We start from the raw sequence: 21577 nt of genomic DNA, 5'->3' as shown, positions 1-21577 counted from the left end.
CAGATGGATTCCCTAAACGCTACCATAACAAAACCCCTATCATTGCTGTAATCTCTCTGTATCCTACTGTAAGCCAGATAAAAGCAGGTGTGATGTTATTTCTGTTAGCACACCACATGAATTCACCCCAGATGAACCAGACAGCATTTCAGTGTCACCACAGCACCCATCCCGACCTACACTGTGCACATGGAGCACTCCAGAGAGCCAAGACCCAAACTGAAACCCAGGATCAGTATTTCTGTGTTTCACCAGATCTCAAGGTCCCTGGGGAGAGAGGCAGCAGCAATTCCAGCAGACAAGTGTTGAGGTACCCACTTTCCCACAGGAAAAAGTCCAACTCATTCTCCAAAAATTCCAAAATGCATTTCTGTCTCCTCAGAACAACATCAGATGATGCCAAACTCTGAGTGCTGGTGAGAATACGTAAGTTGGTAAGAGGAATGAATCTTGCTAAACCCGGCTGCTACCTGCACTGCCAAGCCTTTCAATAAACACTTTGATGGATCAACAGATCTCTTCCTGCAGAAAATACCTGTCTGCTTTCCTCCAAGCTGAAGCTATCAGTCTGACAAATTCCTCAGGCACAGAAAAAAAAAAAATTAGATCCTATTTCTGTGCCAAATTACACCAATTCTCAAATTCATTTCCAACTAATGGAGGGGGAGGGGGTTAATTTTAAATCTTTTAGCTCTCACATTAAACAGGCAGATTCGAATTTCATTGAGTCTCCCTCTCTGGGGACATTTTCCACATCTCTCCTCCCCTTTTCCAGACAAGCTAAGTATTAATCTCCTCTTGGTTTATGCTGAAGTGGCTTTGTATTGATTTTTAAAGATGTTCAGTTCTGTCCTATTTGGAAATAGACAAACACTGAGCAGAAACTCAGGTTTCCTCTCCACCCAAACAGGGCCCAGCCCACAGTGGATAATGGCATCTGGACTCACTGCAGCTGACTTGTCATTTATAGAAGACAATAGATGGTGAGGGCTGGGGCGGGCTGGGGGCTATGGGGTCACACAGGAAAAGGAACCGGGACCTCCTGCCCCACAGGACATCACCTCTGGCTGAGCCAGGCCCTGCAGAGCCTGCCCTGTATTTCTTGGGCTCTGCCACCTGGGAGCTGCTCCAGGATGGACAGGGCAGGATGACAGGGACGCCTAGGAAGGCACACAGGGTGGCAGGGCTGGTGCAGCTGAAAGCTCCTGCCCTGCCTGTCTTCCCCATGCCTCACCCTCTCCACTCCATCCAGCCTCCTGTTCCCGCAGCGATGCCACCAAGCATCCATCACCTTCCTGAATGTTTGCCATAGAACGCCCTGTCAGGGCCAGCACCCCCAGAAGCTCTCCAGATGTCCCAAAGGACATCTCCTAAGAGAGAACGCTGCAGATCAAGACATTCCAAGTCTCCATCCTTCCTTTAAAACACCTATATCACCCTGTCAGTGACTAGATTACCTCCAGGCTAAGCAGTTGCCCCTGTTTTTTGAAGGAATATATATACCTTGAAAAATGCCCTGACACTTTTGCTCCAGACAAAGCAGTTTGGCAGTGAGCTAGGAAGCCTGAGGGGCTGGAGGAGCGCAGGACAGGCCAGGACAATTACACACGGTGATTAACTCATCACCTGGCAGCCGTCTGGACAATGCTGGGAGAGAAGGACCTGAAAACACCAGGCTGGGACAAGACTAAGCCTTTACTCCTAGGAGTACTGGATCTGCCATGAATAAATGACACTATCAATATTATTATAAAGCCATTAATTTATGTCATAACTTTGGCTTCTGTACAGCTGCTGCTGTGAGATGAAGCCCCCCATAGGTGAGCAGCCCACCAGTCTGCCTCAGCCACCTGCAGAGGAGCCAGCCCCCTGCTCACACCTGAGCCCAGCTCCGGTGACTCAGGGCTTCTCCAGCCAGAGCTGTGGCACTGCCTCATCAGACAGTGCAGGACACGTCCCTGTCACCCTCCTTGCCTCCTTGGGCAGGGGATATTTCTGGTTCCCTTGCTCACGAGGGACAGTGCCAGAAATACTCGAGCTATGCCAGGCATTTGCCACAGCTGGGCTGGAGGCACGGCCAGCCCAGCCTGCTTGAGCTCAGGGGCCGAGGGGAGCCCAGAGGCCTGCCCAGGCCCTGCCCCACCACCCTGGGACCCTTCCCCACTGCCCAGGCACTCCCCCAGAGCCCCTCTGGGCACTGCCTCCCACCAGAGCACAGCACCTGCCCTGCCCAGGTGGGAGAGCTGAGATGGGGCAGCTGCACCAGCACGGAGGACCGGCAGCCAGGGAGGAACAAAAGGAGACAATGCAACACAGCCCATACCCCAGAAATAGAAACTGCTTCCCTGCAAAGAAGCAGTCACATCCCGATTTCCCTGGCATGGCAGAAATGGATTTGGAAGCTTGCAAACGAGGGAGAAAGCGATTATAGTGTTTCAATTGGTGCTGCAGGAGGAGGATAAGAGGGCATCCACTTTTACAGAAGTATCACAAGAAATAGAGCTTTAGATTACATTACATCCAGCCCCAAGTAATCTGATTAGAAATTTATTTTATGGCTTCAGTTAGAAAGACATGAAGGCAATCCCAGGAAAGCACAGAGCCAGCTCTTCCATGGAGGCGGTGAGACAGAGCACAGTGAGCCCATCTCCCCAGAAATGGTGTGAGACGGGTGTGACACGCCACAGCCACCCTGACACCACATCAATTCTGAGATTGGATCGTGTGCCAAGGCGCGGGGCAGCCCCAGCTCCCACCCCACACGTTGGCAAGGCCCCCCAGCACAGCAGTGCCCCAGCCCTGACGGTCCCTGTGCCCAGCACTGTGGCTCCTGTACAGAGGAGCAGAGCTCAAGTGCAAGAAAGGAGAAATTTACCCCTGAGCTCAAGGAGAAGCACACAGGGATGGGCTGGTCCTGTCCAGAGCCCATCCCTGTGACAAGTGCACTCCACATCGACCTTCTGCCTGGGCTGTGGCCAAGCCGGGCCCAGGAGTGCCCATCTCCCCAGCACAATTTCCAGCCCTCCCAAGCAATAGGCAGCAAGAGTGGTCAAAGCCACAACAAAAGAACAAACATGAAAGAACTCTCACTGCAGAAGGCAGCTGAGGCCAGGTGGGTCTTGTCCCCCTCCCCTGGGCAGAGGGGATGCTGAGGAGCACAGCTAAGGAAGGTGCTGGGAGCAGCTCCTGCCTGGCACAGAGCCTCCAGAGCAGCCTAGTGAAGGCTCCTGCTGCAGGTGTGCAGGTGACACTGAGCACCGTGTGTGACAGACACGCTCAAACAGCTCCAGGGGGGTAAGACCTGAGCCATAGCCAAGAACTTTAAGAAAGCCACCAAAGAGCAGTGACCCAAGAGCAATCAGTGACAGGAGCCTGGAACACTGACCATGCCATCAACACATCAATGCACGAGTGGGTGGTTTTCCAAGACTCATTTATCAAGGAACAAAGCAAGCTGTGGGTACAAGGAGTCTCTTATACACCTCTCCCATCCATTGTGTGCCACTGGCTATGAACCAAACCCTATTCTGTAACTGAGACAGCCCAAGTGAGTCACCTTTGGGCTCTTCCTGCCCAGCAGCCTGGCTGTGTGGTGGCAACTGGGGGCAGCATCAGCCACAGCACAGCTGACACAGAACGAGGTAGTCATGGCCATGACAGCAGCACAATTACATGGAAATTGTATTCCTGATAATTTGGGGTATTTCTCCCTGTGAACACAGGCCTCCTGAAGAGATGAGCTCCAAGATTTCAGCATCCAATTAAATTAGATCAAATCAGCAGAGGAAATTAGTCTTTACAGCATGAGCAGATCCTCTGAATTTTACTAGTAAATCAGTGAGCTAAATGTCAGCATTGATCATTAACATCACTAACAAAGCCAGATTTGGAGGCACAGCCACTAACACGTGCCACTCGCCCAACGCTTCCAGCAGCCCCAGCACCCTGCTCAGCCCCAGCCCTGCCCGTGCAGAGCAAAGACCATCCCTGGAGCCTTTGTGCCAACCAGTCACCACTGGAATCCTGCTGGGAAGCTCAGGATTAGGCCCGAACTTTAGCCTCAATGGAGCCGTGCCCTTCCCGAGGGTGCTGCAAGGGATGTGGGAGGAGGAGGTGGGCAGGGAGGGGGGCAGGGGGGTCCCAGTGCCACAGTGGGGGCAGCAGCAGCAGCAGCACCTGGGCCCCAGCCACGCTTCTGGAGATGACACCATCTCAATTACCTGCCTCCCTCACACACCTTGTTTGATGTGAAAGCATTAAAAGACATATAATTTGCGGAGCTAAAACACAGGTATTATCTCTGACACATCCGTACTACAGGGAACGTTCTGAAGTCAATCAAATCCAGGGGTTTCTGCTGCTCTACAGATTTTTCCTTGCCTCTTGCTCCAAACAAGAAAAGATGGAAAATGAAGCAGTTTTTAGCTGCAGACCCATCATCTTCCTCTTCAAATCACCTCACACTGTGTAACTTTATAAATGATCGGGAACAGGAGACCCAGATCAGCTTGTCAGGGCTTTAGAAAGCGGACTCTGCATTCCAAACTGGGAATTAACAGTATATTGTTGTAGCAGAAAGGAGCTGTCATGGTCCCTGGTGTGACACCAGTAACATTTGAGAGGAACGAGACAGGACAGTGCCTGAAAGGACTGACCTTTGAGACTTCACAGAGACCCAGAATACAGCTCTGACCTATTCAAGTACCTGTCAAGCCTCTACATGTCTCTTCTGGGTGGGAGCCTGAGATGAGCCATGTTTCCACAACGGGCTTTGGAAGATGTGAGTTCCTTGGGTACGGTATGGGTCGCGGAGAGCACCACAAGCCCCACTGGAACTAGAACAGGCGAGATGGAGAGGGCCATTCCAGAGCAGGAGCGTGGCACGGGAGCGCCACTGGGTGCCGTGGCCGCCCATCCCTGCCGGGCTGGCTGGAGCCAGGCCCTGCCAACTGGCAGGAAAAGCGACAGCCGGCAAGAGCGTACAGTAATTAACAAAATTATCATCAGGAACAAACCACGGGCTTTGGCAGAATGCCTGCACTGCCACGCCGGCACTGCCTACCCTGCTCTGGGCTCCTTGGCCCGGCAGACGTGGGGCTGCTCACGGTCCCCAAAATCACACCCACCCTGTCCAGGGCCAAGGGGAGGCCAGTGGGAACATGGCCTGGGCCGAGGGGAGCCCAGTGGGAGCATCACCAGGGCCGAGGGGAGGCCAGTGGGAACATGGCCTGGGCCAAGAGGAGGCCAGTGGGAACATGGCCTGGGCCGAGGGGAGCCCAGTGGGAACATGGCCTGGGCCGAGGGGAGCCCAGTGGGAGCATCACCAGGGCCGAGGGGAGGCCAGTGGGAACATGGCCAGAGACAAGGGGAGGCCAGAGGGAGCATCACCAGGGCCAAGGGGAGGCCAGTAGGAACATGGCCTGGGCTGAGGGGAGCCCAGTGGGAGCATGGCCTGGGCCAAGGGGAGGCCAGAGGGAACATGGCCAGAGACAAGGGGAGGCCAGTGGGGACATGGCCTGGGCCGAGGGGAAGCCAGTGGGAGCATGGCCTGGGCTGAGGGGAGGCCAGCAACCACCCCAAGTGGGGCAGAGCCCCTGCAGACCCTGCCTGGGTGACCTCAGTGACTCTGCAGACAGAGACCAAACCCAGGGCAGATGGGGCTCAATCACCACAGCCATCATGGCTCCCTCCACCCATCAGGACAATATTTGCTCTCTGAAGGTGGCTGCTCGCCCAGCAACCGCCCTCCGGCTGCAAACAGCTCCCAGCCTGACAGGCTATAAATATGGCAGGAGGAGAAACCAGCACAGTTTATTAGTTCTGAGACAGAGCTAAAAATAGACCCATGTGGGGCTGCTCAGTCCTCTGGGCAGATGTAATTGTGGATAATCTAGCTTTAAATATGGGAAGGCTGTCTGACAGCAACAACAACATTTCAGCATATGGACGGGGTGGCACTCACCGCTGCGCCACCTCCAACGTCACCGCCACATCCCAGCCCACCTCCCTGCTCCCTGCCTGGGCTTTCTGCAGGAACAAACCCTCACATAAACCCAATGTCTACACCAGGCCACTAGGAGGAACGCATAGAGTCAAGTACCCAGGGAGAGCATCAGTGGAGCTGTGCCAGTACCCATTTCCCCGGCCTGGAATTTTATATAGCTAAGGCTTACCAGATTAAATGGCTGAAACACTGCAAGTCCTCAGAGCTGACAGCACCTTCCTCCTCCTATGAAAGCTTCCTCTGTCCCAGGCAGGCTGTGAGACGTGCTGGGAGGATGCTGTGTGGGCGCAGGGCTGGGTGTGGGCAGGCAGCCAGGGCGATAACTGCCCTTCCACGAAGAGGGAAGCGCTCCCGCCTGCCTGCCACAGATAGCAGGGAGACGTTGGGACTGGCTGGATTTTGTAAATCTCCCACCAGTTCTCGGGCTGACGAGGAAGGACAGACCGTGGCCCTGCCACCATCCTGGCAGGCAGCTCAAGCAGTTGATGGTGAGCAGGGCTGGTAGCAGCCCCCAGCCGCGGCAGCAGCAGAGGCCTGTCACCATCCCTGGGCACACACCTGCAGTTCCCTGGCATTGCTTCATCCCAGCAGGAACCCAGCCACAGACCTGCTGCCAACACAAGGACTCATTTTGCCTGGTATGCCATGCCCAGCCATGGCTCTCCTGCACTCTGCTGGGTGCACAGCTAACACCCATCTAGCACTGACCCATGGGGACAGACAGCTCAGCCTCATTCTGCCCTCCAACTCAGCACTGGCTTTAACTGAGTTTAAAGTTTTGTGCAAGTACAGAGCCTTCCTTGCACCCTGGCCCTGCACACTCAGTCCCTCTCCAGACACTGGCAGGAGGGGGGCACTGCCAGGCTCCAGAACTGGGAGAGCCATGCAGGGCCTGCTGTGGGGGCTCATTGCTGGGGTTGGCACTGGGCTGGCTCCACGCCCATCAGCAATGGAGAGGAGCAGTTCCACAGACACAGAGATGGGAAACCTCCCTGTGTGCTGCAGCTGGCTGCTTGCAGTAGTTCTGACAGCATTTCCTTTGCATGTGCTTCTCCAGCTAAATATAATTGCAAAACATACATTTACATGCAATTATCCATTTATGAAGTGCTAATAAGTCAAAGGAATTTACTTAGATGCAATCTGCTCGCCAGACCTTGTCCTCACAGGACCCAAGCTCAAACCTCCAAGATCAGTGCAATAGTCAGTGCAGCCAGCTCCAAGAAGCTAAATCATTCCCACATCTTCCCATTAACTCAGCTCCAGCCCATCAAATATTAAAGAACCTCAAGCCTGGACACAGCTCTTTTTACGAAGGTCGAGTAAATCTTTCATCTCTTCCCACCTTCATCCTCCTGCTGCCATCAGCAGAGGAGCATCACATGCTCTTTCATGTGAGTTCTGACTGCACACACACTGGCTCCCAGTAATTGCTGTGCATGGCTCCTCCGTTCCACAGAGACATGATTATTTTGGTGCTATTTTTGCTTTATAAGGCTGAAAGAAGAGGTGACTCTGCCTGAAGGGGGGGCTTTTTTACTGATCTTTTTGTTTAATGCTCTGTGGTTTCTCAGTGCACCCCATCAGTAGCAATGAGCAAATAACCAGAGCACAAAGCTGAGGAGCTGTCAGCAGGGGAAGGGCTGGTGAGCCCCCACGGGACATCACCCTGCCACTGTTCCACACAGGAGGCGGAAGGGTCCCACGAGTCCCCATCCCACTTTTCCACCTCCAGCATCCCAAATCCAAGGATTTACAGGGCCAAGGGGGCTCGAGGGTCTCTGCCTGCTTTCTTGGGGACTCCTGCACTTGCTGGGCTGCTGTGAGAAGCAAGCAAACCCACCGGGCTGGCTCACCTGGCCAGAACTGCTCTTTGACATGCAAGGATCCTTTGCAGGCTGATGTTTTCCTCTAGGGTGACCTTCCCACCAGGGAAGCAGCTTAGCTGCCATCTGGCTCAGGTCTTCCCTTCCTGGCAGCACAACCTGACCTCAAACACCCCATGTGTGACCAGGACTGCATGGAGCTGTGCCCCCAGGAGCCTGGAGACACTTCCAGCTCCCTACAGAGACTTCATGTGACACAAGAAAACACCAACACCAAGCCAAGGCTGGGGAGCAGCTTCTGGACACGATTCCCCTTTTGCCAGCCCAAGGGATTCAGCAACTCCAAGCGCTTTCCCCTGAAGTGGGTAAGGAATAACAAAATGTAACAGAAAAGTAGGGATCACAACGGAATTGGTCCAAACCAAACCCAGGGTCTGCAAATGCCAAATCCCATTTACTGCCCAAGTGTCTCAGTCTGCGTGCCACAGCCCCAATCCCAGCAGCTCTCAACAGCCCCAGCAGCCGAGCACAGCAGCACCAGTGCCTGCTGCCACCCCTGGGGACGTGCACCCCCAAAACAGTCAGCAGGGTATCCCCAAGCCTCCCCCAGATCAGAGCTGCCCAGGCGCTCACAGAGCCCAGCTGTGCGGAATGCCCGAGCCTGTACAACGCCTTCCCTGCCCTCCCTGGCACCTTTGCTGTCACCAGCGGGGTCAGCTGGCGCTGCCAGGGCTCCCCACCGCCTCTCCCGACGCTGCTCCCGCTCTCGGGTCCCTCAGATACATCCCCGGTTACCATAGGAACCAACGCAACCCGAACGGAGGCAGCGAACGGAGAGGTAGGCGGAGGGAGAGCCGCTGGGGTGCCCCAGCGCCACCTGCGTGGGTGAGTTCATCCCGGCTGTGTGCGGGCACAGGCAGGGCTCGCCCCGCATCCCTCATCCTCCCGCCCCGGCCGGGTGCCCCGCGCCGGGCTCGCTGCCTCTGCACAGCACGAGGCTCCCTGAGCTGCTCCAGGGCAGGCGGAAAGCAGCTCCGATTTTCGGTAATAACTTATACAGGGGAAGAAAACTTCCGATGCTTGGTGCCTCTGTGCCACGGGTTAAACCAGGACACTCCGACAGAGGCTGCAGCAATAACAAGAGGGCGCTAAACCCCCAAAAGTTTGGGTTTATAATATTTTTATAATTTTAAAAGCTTTTACAGATATGAAACGTGGCTCTGGCTGAGCCCCAATTACGGAACCACTTAATGAAGCAGCCTACCCACAGACCAGAAACACCTAGGGGCTGTGGGAAGCATTCTCTGCAAGCAGCAGTGGATGTTCATCAAAAGCTCCAAGGAAACTCCCTCCTCTGGCCAGGGCAGGAAAGGCATTGACAGAGAGAGAAACGCGGCGCCAACCCTCGCCCTGCCCAGGCAGGAGCATGGCAGCGTGCCCACAGCACTGGCACAGCATTCCAGCCTGCCTGGCACGGCGGAGACAGGAGGGTACAGGGGGCTCTGCTGCAGCAGCCCTGAGAGAATCAGGGCACGGTGCACAGCAGAGTGCAAAGAGCAGCTCAATCCTTCTCAGCTTCACGGAAAAAGGAAAGTCTGCAGAGAATTCCCTGCCCTCCCCAAAGTGGAAAGCATTGATTTAAACTTCTCATTAGTTCAGCACAACCTGAGCAATGAGCGTAGCGCCAGCGATTCTGCTGTGCCATTTACAACGGGCACTGGGCTCGCTCAGGCAGCAGCTCCCCCAGGCTTTCCGGATACTTTTCCATTAATGAATAATTTGCACAATGATTATAGAGGGAAACCGCATGAGCCATCACCCTGTGCGCTGCCTGGAGCCCAGGGGAAGCTTGGCCAGAGCATTTCTGCATCAGCACAGGGTGCAGCTGAAGCACTGGAGCTGCACGTGTGCTCACAAGGGAGAACACCAGCCTGGGGTTCCAGGAATCCAGAATCCAGGAGAGGGGAGGATGCACTACACTGGGAGGGAAGGGATCAGTACCCAGGATGTGCAGCCAGGAGAGCAAAGCTGGTGGGAACAGGAGGCAGGTCCCAGACAGCCACGAGTGCTGGGGGAGCACAGAGCATCGGTGCCACCACTCCCAGACCTTCTCCACCTTCTCTTCCCCATCAGCTGAGGGCGTTCCCCAGCAGGGATGGTGACCTCACACGGCTCACTCCATCACAGCACAGCACCTGGCCCAGTACCACCTTGCCAGAGTTGCACAGCCCACACCACCCACCAGTGTCCAGCAAGTGGCAAATCCACGATGGACCCACCAAGCAACACTGCCAGTCCACAGACCCTCCTGGACCCCAGTAGCATCTCCACCCCCTCCAGAGCAGTGCCCAGAGCCCCTCAGCAGCACAGGAGAGGAGCTGGGTCACCAGCACTCACTGTTCCACTGACACCACCTCTCCAGATTGAAAAACAAAATACAAAACCTCCACACTTCACTGGATTTCCACCCAGAAGCTCAGTGTCGGCCTGAGCAGCTGATTCCCACCCTCGAGGCAGAGCTGGTGCCCTGTGGGTTGCCTCGTGCGCCCCTCAGCCCGCTGATCTCACAGCGCTCGTGTCACCGTGTCTGCTGCAATCCCCCGGTGCCTGATTCACTCCGGGCCGCCAGGAGAACAGACTGTGGGACAGGCACGAACGCGTGTCCTGCAGTGGGCGGGCGTGGCTGGGCTCCACTGCACCAGCTGGAGCCCGGCTCCCGGGGGAGCATCCCCCGCACCCGAGCCAGCCCAGCCCCAGCCCGCGGGAAATCGCGGCGAGGAGCAGCCAGGTACTCACTTGATCTTCAGGCTGGCCAGCATCGTCTTGTCGATCCTGGGGAGAGAGAGAGAGAGCAGGCTGTTACTGCAGGCACGGGTGTGCCTGGAGGCGGCTGGGGACTGGGGGCTGCTGCCAAACACGACCTCAGCACATCCTTTGGAGGTGCCAGCGCTCCGGCTGACACGAACAACGCCACAGAAAGAGTCCATCAGAAAACAAAATCAACCAAGATTTAACCCAAAATGAAGCCTGGCAGCAAGCAAGAAAAAAATCCCCCCAGTTCCTTCCCAGTGCAGAAGTGCTGCCTCCCAGTCTGGAATGCCAGAGGTGAGCTGGGCAGCAGAGCAGGGCATCGCCTGTGTCCCAGCTCTCTCCAAGGCACAGCTGCCACAAACCAGGTGTTCACAGATGATGGACCTGTGGCAGCCCTGGGGCTGGGAAGATCCCCCCAGACCCCACGTACTGCAACCCAGCCCAGGCAGACAAAACACAGAGCAGCCCCATCGCTCCCAGCCCTCGCTGGCTCATGTGGGACCAGCAGCCCCAGTTGCTTCACTCATTTCCCTGGCTCTGGTAATGAGTGCTCATCTCCTCGGAATCATTGTGCTTACAGACATATTAATATTAATTAATGCAAATCATAGTAATGTCTCAAAATGCAAAATAATGTCTTTTGGCAGTCACTGAAAATGCTCTGTTATCTGCCACATGGAATCAATTCCACATCTCAAAAAAAGAACAAACAGCAAAATAACACCCCCAACACCCTCTTGTTTTGCACTGTGATTGCAGAGAACACAGCATGGCCACAGAAATGCAGCTTCCCCCCCCTTGCAGCTCTACCTTGTCCCCCCCGGCCGGGCTCTGCTGTCAGGAGGGGCTGCACCCGCGGGGGGCACAGGGGCCGGGCCCTGGCACTCTGTGGCACAGCCTGAGCCTGGCAGGCACTCGGGCACAGGTGCCATCACCTGGCCCAGGGTCCCTCACTTGCAGCAGCCTCACCCTCCCAAAACCCCATGGCTGCGGGAGCTCTGTGCCAGGCATTTCCCCAAGCATCAGCTTCCATGCTCTGCTCTGGAGAGCCAGCATGCTGCTGCTCCTAAAATAGATCTAGGGCACCTGCTATTGTGACTCAATACCTTACAAGCCTGCCCAGACCTTGTTGATCATTAAATCACGCTGAACATCAGAGCGTGCTGGGGAGCAGAGCTGTTTCCAAACTCAGTGGCAGAGGCAAAGCAGCCCAGGGACACCCATGGGACCCGTCCCTGAGTGAGGGCTGCACCAGGGGCTCCATCCGGAGCCACGGCAAGAAAAAACAGTTGTTGTTATTTGCCCTCTTAGAGTGAGAAGGGGAGAAAAAGAAACACCAATAACAACAACCAAAAAAAAAAACCCCACAGGAAATAAGCTCCCATATTTGGGAAACCGCAGCGGCAGTGTGACTGTGAGAGCCGTTTGTGTGCCCTGCCCTGCCCCAAAGGCGGCAAAATGAAACTGCCCACACCCCACAGCGCTGGGCAGCAGCGGCTCCGGGGCAGCACCCATAGCGGCTTTCACAGCTTGTGCATCCCTGCAGCCGGGCCGGGAACACCGCATCTGGCCCCGGGACGAGCACCCTGCTCCGGGACTCGCCGGCAGCAGATGCAGCTGCTGGAGATTTATAAAACAGCAATTTCCAGCCCAGCAGAGAATGGAACTAGCGAGCGCGGCCACAGCAGGAGGCGCTGGGTGTGCCCGGGCACCTCACACGCAGCCCCACAGGAAGGGTGGGGCGGCCGGGGCCGTGAGAAGAGGCGGGCGCAGGTACGGGGCTCCGGCAGGTCCCTTCTTTTCCGGGGCACGCCCCGGGAAGGCGCTCCGGCAGCGCCAGGGGTTTCCAGGAGTGCCCTCCCCGGGACCCGGGCAGGAAAGCTCAGATCCCTTGGCAGCAGCCCCCAGCTCCTGGGGATGGGGCTCCCCCGCCGCCCTCACCGTGCAGATACTGGCAGGGTGTCTGAAGGAAAGGCCCTGTCCTGTTCCCCCAGCCCCAACTGCAAACACAGCCCCCAAGAGCCAGTGCAGCCCCCCAAGGGCCAGTGCAGCCCCCTCCAGCTGGCACAGCCCGTTTTCCTCAGTGACTCTCCAGCTCGTGATTTTCTTTCCCCTGCAGCTGCCAGAGCACACATCAGACAATGCAGAGCAGAGCGCAGCTGGCCCTGGATGCCCTGCCAGGGACGGTCACGGCTCTGCTGCACCGCAGGAGCTCCTGGGATGCCCCTGGGCAGGCAGGGCCCAGAGCCGCTGCTCCCAACAGGATCGTGGGACAGAGCTGCCATTTGCCCACCCCAAAATGAGCCCACATATCTCCAAGTGCTCCCTTTGCCTTTGTAAGTAAAGAACACGCAATGCGGCCAAGGCAGCTCTCGTGGCTTCAGCGAGGCTCTGCTCCATCCCAGGGGACCCTGCAAAGCCTCGGCGCTCCAGCTGCCCTCCCGGTGCCCTCGCAGTCACTGAGCATTCCCCAGCCGGTGCCGGGCACCGCATTGCCCTCAAAGCCCCGGCGCTGCCACTGTCCAGCGCCTGCGGGACCGGGAGGGTGCAGAGCATCCCTGTGCCCCAGACACCACCACGGCCACAGTGCACTTGGAACGGGCACAAAACACCTCGGAGAGGGCAGAGGGAGAACCGTGTAGTCTCTTTAAGCTGTTTCCCTACAGATGAACGCCTCTCAGAGGGGAGAGACAGGAGCGAACAGTCCCGCCGAGCTCGGGGTGCCGGCAGCAGCCCTGCTGAGGACACACAAGGAAGGGATGACTCCTGGAGGTGCCAGGACCTGCCCTGGACCAGGAGGGAGCTTGCTGCACACGCCAAGGTGCCCAAGGCGGCTGCGAGCATCGCTGTCTGCGTGCGGGCGGAGCAGCAGCAGGGAAAGCAGCGACAGAGGCGCGGGGGCAGCCGCTCCTGCAGGGGCCGAGCCCAGCGGAGCCCCCGGCGCTGCCCTCACCCCCACCACCGGGGGCTGCTCAGGGCCGCAGCCGTGCCAGGCTCGGGGGGCACGGGGCAGGAAGGTCCCTTCCGACCCGCACGCTCGGGCTGGCACTGCCAGGGAGGGCTGTGCCCGAGGGCACCGCGCCGGCGGCTCCTGCTCCGCCAGAGGGAGGGAAGCGCCCACGCGGCTCCGGCAGAGCGAGGGAGGGAGGGAGGGGAAGGCACCCACCAGCCGTAGCCGCCGAAGGACACGCTGCGCTTCCTCTGGAACATGCTGGGGGCTCGGCGCTGCCGGGGCGCTGCGGCCGCGGGCACGGCGGGCACGGCACGGCGGGCACGGCCGGAGCGGAGCTGTGCCGGGCGAGGGGACCGGAGCACGTCGCGTCCGCCGCCCCCAGTGCAGCAGCGAATGCACACGCGCACACAGAAACACCACAAAAAAAGTCGTTTCCTTTTCTTTTCGTGGCCACAGGCTTTTCGCAACCTCACGCTGCAAATATCGTATTTCTCCTAAAGGCAGGACCACCATCGGCGCCGCACGGGCAGCGGGGCTGAGCCACGGGCACCGTGTCACCCACAGACGCCGTGCCCTGCGGCTGCCCCGGCCGCTGAGGCCCGATCCAGAGGGTCACTGGTGCGGCACGGTGCTCTGCCTCTCGCTCTCTGTCCCCGCAATGGCAGCGCTGCAGTCTCAGCACCGGGCTGGCTCCCTGCTAGGGGATCCTCCACCCACCCCTCCAGTGCCCCTCAGGGGACAGACATCCCACCAAAGGCATCAAAACCCCATCACCTCACCTCTCACGGCAAACACATCCCACCATCCCAGAGCCCAGCGAGGCCTCTCCCACTAGCTCCCATGCTGCTGCCTGTGGCACAGGTTTTCCACCCTCTGGTGCCCTGGCAGCTCTGTAAGGCTGAAGTGGCACCTGCAGCCTGAGCACCACCCAAACTCCCCTGTGCTTTAACAGCCAGGCTTCGGAAATCCCACGGGAATGGAAATGCTGACATCTAGCTGGGTGTGAGCTCCCATCCATCACAAATCCCCTGAAAACAGATGCTGCTCCCCGCTTTGGCCATTGTAGGGCACAGCAGAGCCGTGGGGAGGTGAGCCTGGTCGCAGGGGTGGGCATGGTGCCCAGATGCTGAGTGTGGTGCCCATCTCACACCTTTCACCTCCCCAAACCAGCCAGCACCCACCTGCACCCGCTCAGAGCTGGGCTGCACCAGGGGATCAGCACCTCCAAGGCCAGACAGAGCCTCTGAGTGCAAGGCCCAGCCACACACTCACCTCCTACCCCAGTGATCCAGGCCAACGCCTGGTGTGGGCTCGCAGCATCCCCTTGCCCTGGCACTCCATGCAGGGCTGGCTCCTGGCTCAGAGGCAGCTCTAGCCCAGCGTTCTCATACAAGCACCCAAAAACTTTAAATTGAGAGGCACTTGAATTCTATCTGATGTGTGAAAAAGGGGTGGGGGGAGAGAGGGTATAGCAAGCTGGAGAGAGAAATCACTCAACTCCAGGGAAAAAACTTGGACTGAAATCCAGCTATTTCAACTCCTACTTTCTGCCCACAGCCTTAAAGGGATGAAACGATGGAAAGTCTTTTAATTTTAGAGCTCTTAAGGACATTATTAAAAAAAAAAATGCTGCAGGCTTTGAAGCCATAATTCAGGTGCTACAAAATATCTAGAGCAGTCATTTGCTTGGAACACGTTTGTTCCTGGCCTGCCTGATCTGTGTCAAAGCTCTGCACCAGCAGCAGTGTGACGTTATCCTCTCGCTTCATCTTCCCCCAGGTTGTGTCTTCCTTACACTCCTCCCTGCTGATTTCTGCCCAGCTCTACCGAGCCGCTCACAATTAAAATGTCTGAAAACAAAAGCTTTGGGTGCAGCCAGGCTCTGCCACACACTGGAACGAGCCCCAGTGCGGCTGCTCCAGCAGGGCCCTGCCTGCAGAGGTGTGGGACACAGGTGACAGGGGCTGTGGGAGGCACTGACCTTGGCTGGTACCACAACTTGGCCAGGAACAACTGGGAGAGCCCCAGAGACACGGCCAGCTTTAGACCTGTCCCCTTTTCCCCTTGCAGCACCACCTGCTGCATCCTGTTCTGCTGCTTCAGCCCTGCGGAGCTCACAGCCACCAGAGGTGACACGGGCACAGGATGGGTGACAGGGACACCCACGGCAGGGCAGGACAGCAGGGACAGGCACAGCAGGGCAGGGTGACAGGGACACCCACGGCAGGGCAGGACCTGGCTCCCTTTGCCAGAGCTCGCTGCAGTCGGTAGGTCATTGTCACCATTGTCACTCCTGCGGCTCCTCCTCACCTCACGATAAAGCACAGGGTGACCCCCCTGCCTGCCCCAGGATTTCAGAGCACAAGAGGGCAGGACCCTGGACGGCCATAGGGAAGCATCTCCATTTCCTGCTCCAGGAGGGAGAGGGGCAGCCCCTGCACAAGCCCACCTCACCCCACTCCAGCACCTGGGGGTACCCATGGCTGGCAGTGATAGGAGTGGAGCTGTTCCTGTTCCCCATCCCCACAACTGGCAGCCCCCCAGGGCCACAGCAGCCGCCCCAGATCCAGGTGAAAAACTGCATTTGAACCAGGCAAAGGTTAAAAACACACCAGGGGCCAGCCTCAGCTGCCCCAGCCTCCCTGGCTGTGGGTACCTCACCACCGCCTGCCCAGCACCGTCTCACCCGCAGGGGCGTGCCTCCAGAAATAGGCTCTGCAATGACATTTTCTCACTTCCCCTCTTCCCCCCCGAGGTATTTCACACAGGCTCAAAAACAACAAGGAGAAAACCTTCCTACTTTCAGAGCAGGCACAGGCAAATCATAGCCGAGCAGCCAAAATTAGGGGAAACAAAACCCTGGGGGAGGACGACTCCTCAGTACCATCTGCACCAGTCTAAATTAACATCTCCCAGGGGCCTCTGCCAGAACCAGGATCCCATTGCTCCAACCAAACCTGGTGAGCGGCCCCTGCCCACTGGGAACAGTGCCACACTGCTGGTGACATCTCAGAGCAGGATTGTGCCCTGCAAGGGCAGCATAATTCTTTCCTTTCTTACTGGGATTGCATCATTAGTGCTTTAATATTGCCTGCAGCACTCTGAGGGCATTCAGCTTCCTTTTATGATTCTAAAGAAGGTTGTGGGCACCCAGAAATATTAGATTTTGTCCTGACAGGAAGAACATGTTGTGCGCATCATCAGCTTGACCTACAGAGCAAAGGAAAACAGTGTCCAAATTACCTCTGACTCAGTTCATGGAATATTTAAGCACTATTTTCTTCCCTTTATGGTACTGCTGAAGTGAAAAGAGAAACTCCATATCTTAAATGCGGCTTCCCACAAACCCCAGCTTTCTCTCAGGGGTGGCTCTTCACTGTCCAACAGCTTCAGACCAGAAGGACCGGGCGGCTCCTTTGGCCACAGGGAGGCTGTGTGTCACCCAGAGGGCAGCTTCAGACACACGATGGGAAAGCCAGAGCCCTTCCTGAGCCCAGCTCAAGCTCAAACCATGCTCCAGCTCCTCTTCCACATTCTTAAGAAACCACTGATGGCTCATGGACTCATCCCTATGTCCAAAGTGATCCGACCTCTCCTGCTCGTTTCTGTGGAAATGGCTGAAACACAGATGCTGGAGGAAGCCACAACGCGACCTGCAGAGCATCATTTCTCAGGCAGCTGGCACAGAGGGACACTTACACCAGGAACGGCAGCACCAGCTTTCCCAGCAGCCCAGGAAGCGCCCAGCACAGAGGAGAGGAACCCAGCACCAAGAGGTGCTGGCTGACAGCCTGGCCCCCATGCTGGCCATCTGCCCGTGACCCCCAAAGCCCCACTGGCCGCTGCCACCATCGCATGAACCAGCTCTTTGCTGCAGAGGGACACAGATCGTGTCTCACCACAGCCCTGTATGCAGAAACTCATCACACGGGCTCCCGGGCTCATGGAATTCTTCTCAGCCCACTGAATTTAATGCACAGCGTTGTTTGTTTTCTCAAGGCCACCCATTTTAGAGTCCTGCCTTGATAGCAAGGGCACGAAATTCCTCTCTCATGAAAAGGCATGAAAAGGCTCTCTCTAGGAAAAGCCTGTTCAAGCACACAGATTTTCTCTGCCTGTTTTCTCCACCTTTTCCGGCCACCCCCTTCCCATGGCAGTGGAGCCAGAGGGAGGATGCAGAGGGGAGCAGCAGAGGCTCACATCCCCGTGCCAGTGCAGCCTGAAGGAGGATGCAGAGGGGAGCAGCAGAGGCTCACATCCCCGTGCCAGTGCAGCCTGAAGGAGGATGCCCCAGGGAAGCAGGGGCTCACAGCCCCGTGCCAGTGCAGCCTGAAGGAGGATGCCCCAGGGAAGCAGGGGCTCACATCCCCGTGCCAGTGCAGCCTGAAGGAGGATGCCCCAGGGAAGCAGGGGCTCACAGCCCCGTGCCAGTGCAGCCTGAAGGAGGATGCCCCAGGGAAGCAGGGGCTCACAGCCCCGTGCCAGTGCAGCCTGAAGGAGGATGCCCCAGGGAAGCAGGGGCTCACAGCCCCGTGCCAGTGCAGCCTGAAGGAGGATGCTCCAGGGAAGCACGGGCTCACAGCCCCGTGCCCTGTGCCTCCCCAGGAGCCAGCAGGGAGGCTGCTCCGGGCACCCACACAGCGCCCAACGGGTGCCTGGCACAGGATACTCCAGGGACAGGGCAGCGCCCCTGCCCGCCGCGCTCCTCTGCGGCCGTGGCAGCCCTGCTGCAGGCAGAGGAGCGGCTGCCGTGCCGGAGCAGGTCCTGGGCTGTCACCATGGCTACCTGCACATCCCTGCACGTCAGTCCCCACCGCCTGCAGGAACGGGAGCCCAGAGCTCGCCCGCCCAGGCAGTGCAAGGGCTGCAGGAAGGAGGGTGCATTGGGGCAAACCTCCACAAAAACCTGCCCCCAGAGCCAGGCTGGCACCGGCAGCTGCGCCAGGAGCTAGAGAGGGTTTGGCCCAATTCACACAGCAAACACGGAGCAGGGGGTGGCTGCAGCCAGTGAAGAAATTGTGCAGAGACAGAAAAAGAACAGCTTAAACTGAAAACCAGGGCTGGGAAAACGTGGGGGCGGGATGAAAGCATGGGAATGAGAGAGACCTGAACATGTTTTGGCTGGGAATTAGGAGCTTTCTAATTTTCAATACAATCAATCTCTGGGACAATTTTCTAATAATGGAAATAAAGGAATCAAAAATACCCCAACCCCCTCATTGAGACTCAGAAGATTTAAGATATTACACAAGGTGGTAAGGTCTAGTGTCCCTGTCCATAGTGGGGGGTTTGGAACTGGATGACCTTTACAGTCCCTTTAGCCCAAAGCATTCTGTGATTGTGTGACCCTGCAATGCCCTCAGCAGCAGGGCACCGGGCTCGCTGACCCAGCACGTGTCCTGGCACCTTCCCCTGCCCAGGGCTGCTCCTCTGCTCACCTGCCCTGCACCCTGGCCTCAGCAGCACACAGGGAATCCTGGCTGCCCGAGGCTGAGCTGCCCTGGCACAAGGTCAGGCCTCAGCAGCCAGGCTCAGGTCTGAGGCCAAACCCATGTGTGGACACTGAACATTGCAAACAAGCCACATGGGGCTTGGACTCGAGCTTTTCCAAATCCTGCTACCTCTTGCCAACATCACCTGTATTTTTCAACCATTTTGAGTGGGCTTTTCAAGTGCCAGGCTGAAACCAAATCACAGTCGAGCAACAGTCCTTCTGGCATCCAGCTTGGAGGCAGATGTTAACTCCAAGCGAGGATTCATCTGCCCCCACAAAACTGCAAAACTGTCTGTGGAGAATGAGCTGGTTTTAGCTCCTGGAAAAAATGTCTCTCCTCCTGTTGCTGCAGAAGTCCTGTTCCTGTTTCCACAGCAGCAGCAGCCACCAGAGCATCTGAGCAGGTACACAACAGGCAGCAGCAGCAGCAGAGGGCCTCTCTGGGCAGCCCTCAGGACCCTGCTACCACACAGATGTGCCTAGGGATGGAGGGAAGGGAGGATGATAAAACAAACAAGCAAAGAAAAAGGCATGTTTGCTGCTATGGTTATCCTCTCCAGCGGGAGGAACCGGCAGCAGAGGGAGAATGCAGTATCTGTGAAACGTGGTGTGTGCAAGCGCGAGCCGGCTGCCTGCAATCACACCGCGGGGTGGATCTGAATTTAAACTCTTTGGCACGATTCCAACCTCCAGTAAATCCTGCCTTGTGGACAGATATTATGTCCCTTCTGCTTCTAAAACAACAAGCAGTCTTAAACAAAACAGCAGAGCCTAGAGCGTGCAGAAGATGGCACAACCTGGCAGGATCCATCTCAGCCTGCGCTCGCCAGGGATGCAAACAACATCTCACAGCCCTCACAGGCTCTGTGCAGCTCCACGCCAGGCATATCGGTGCTCTGCCTGTGGGAATGAGCAGCATGAAGGGAAAGCTCAGCCTGGTGGGCAGACATTGCACGGCTTTGCTGTCAGGGATGAGCTGCAGCCCCGCGCAGGGGCCGCGGTGTGGGGAATCGCCCCGGCAGACTGGCGTGGGCACGCAGGGAGGCTCAGACACCCCCGTCCTGTGCAAACACCTGGGGCTCCCGGCCAGGAGGTGCCGGGGGAGGCGGGACAGAGCCCCCCGCACGCCGCCGGACCCCAGCACCCCGACCCCCGGGGACAGCAGGCAGAGCCCCGCACGGGCTGCTGGAAATCGCCTCCTCGAATGGTCAATATTCTAAGAGCCGCGCTGGCAGCCGCTTCGCCGCCCTCCCACACACGGGTCCCGTTATCCCGGTCCGTCCCCAGCCCTGAGCCTCCGAACAGCCCCCGGCCCCAGCCCCGAACGCGGACGGAGCAGCCGAGAGCCGTGCGGGGCTGCCCCGCTGAGCGCGTACGTACCGGGGATGGAGCCGCAGCCCCGCGCCGCGCCGTGCCCGCCGCTCCCGCCCGCGGATCCCGCCGCGGTGGCGGAGCCGGCCCCGCGCGGGGCGGGACAGAACCGGGCGGGGCGGGGCCGAACCGGGCGGGGCGGGGCGGGGCCGAACCGGGCGGGGCGCGTTCCCCGCCCGCCGCCGCGGCCCCGGGACCCCGCCGGCTGCGGAGGCAGAGCCCGCCCGGTGCCGCCGCCCTGTCCTGCCCGAGGCACCAACGCGGCCCCGCCGCGTCTGTCCCCTCGCTCCCTTCCCACCGAGCAGCCGCCGCAGCGGGCGGCCCGGCCCGCAGCATCCCCGTGCCCAGCGGTGCCCGCAGCATCCCCGTGCCCCAGCGGTGCCCGCAGCATCCCCGTGCCCGTCCCTGTGCCCGTCCCGGTGTCCGCAGCATCCCCGTGCCCAGCGGTGCCCGCAGCATCCCCGTGCCCGTTCCTGTGCCCGTCCCGGTGCCCGCAGCGTCCCCGTGCCCGTCCCTGTGCCCGCGGCTGCTCCTGCCGAGCCAGAGCTTACACTTGAGCCGCCTTGGGAGACAAACATTTTACTCCCATGAGAGAGACACAGACACCACTCATAATAGGTCGCTGGTATCCTACAGAGTCTCCAGACGGCTCCAGGTAACTTCCCAGGGGAAGCTTCCAGGTAACTTTTCCGCTGGGAAATCAAAGGAATCCAGGGAAATTAACGCCCTCGGGAAATCAAATGAATCTAGTGAAATTAACCCCAACAGCACTTAACATCAATTATAAATGATGTTACACGCATTTCAGTTGCACGTGCCAAATGAGACATGCGCATCAGGCGCGGGGCTAACACAACCTCTGAAAGCAATTTGCAAAAATTAGTTAAAATCAATAAACAGCACAGTCATTCCAGTTTCTGGAAAGCCTCTCCAGCGGCAGGCAGAGGAATTCCCGTCGCGGGAAGCAGATGGCAGCAGTCAGCGTGTCTGCCGTGGCTCCTGCCGGCACCTCATCGTGCCCCTGGAAGTCTCTCCCAGGTGTGAATGTCACCTGTCCCAGGTGTGAATGTCACCTCCTTCCACCCCACCCGGCTTGCCCTGCATGAAAAGTACCCACA

The 21577-nt window shown here is 57.9% G+C and overlaps 1 protein-coding gene across 5 annotated transcripts in view; it reads right to left on the bottom strand.

Moving 5' to 3' along the window:
- Nucleotides 1–21577, bottom strand: part of RAP1GAP2 (RAP1 GTPase activating protein 2) — a 51468-nt gene that overhangs the window by 26868 nt on the left and 3023 nt on the right. For 3 of the 5 annotated variants that reach the window (XM_054287186.1, XM_054287187.1, XM_054287188.1), the window contains exon 3: nucleotides 10627–10662. In XM_054287186.1, coding sequence (XP_054143161.1) covers nucleotides 10627–10662 — 36 coding nt within the window. Of the gene's footprint in view, nucleotides 1–10626; nucleotides 10663–14866; nucleotides 14967–20468; nucleotides 20514–21577 lie in introns of those variants that run through there. The other 2 variants (XM_054287191.1, XM_054287192.1) reach the window with 2 other exon arrangements.

This window comes from Melozone crissalis, unplaced genomic scaffold, assembly GCF_028551555.1.
Source record: "Melozone crissalis strain CALT ecotype California unplaced genomic scaffold, PUWL_Pcris_2 ptg000057l_1, whole genome shotgun sequence".
NCBI lineage: Eukaryota > Metazoa > Chordata > Aves > Passeriformes > Passerellidae > Melozone > Melozone crissalis.
Note: the sequence above shows the minus strand (reverse complement) of the source record. Positions and strands in the feature narration are given on the sequence as shown.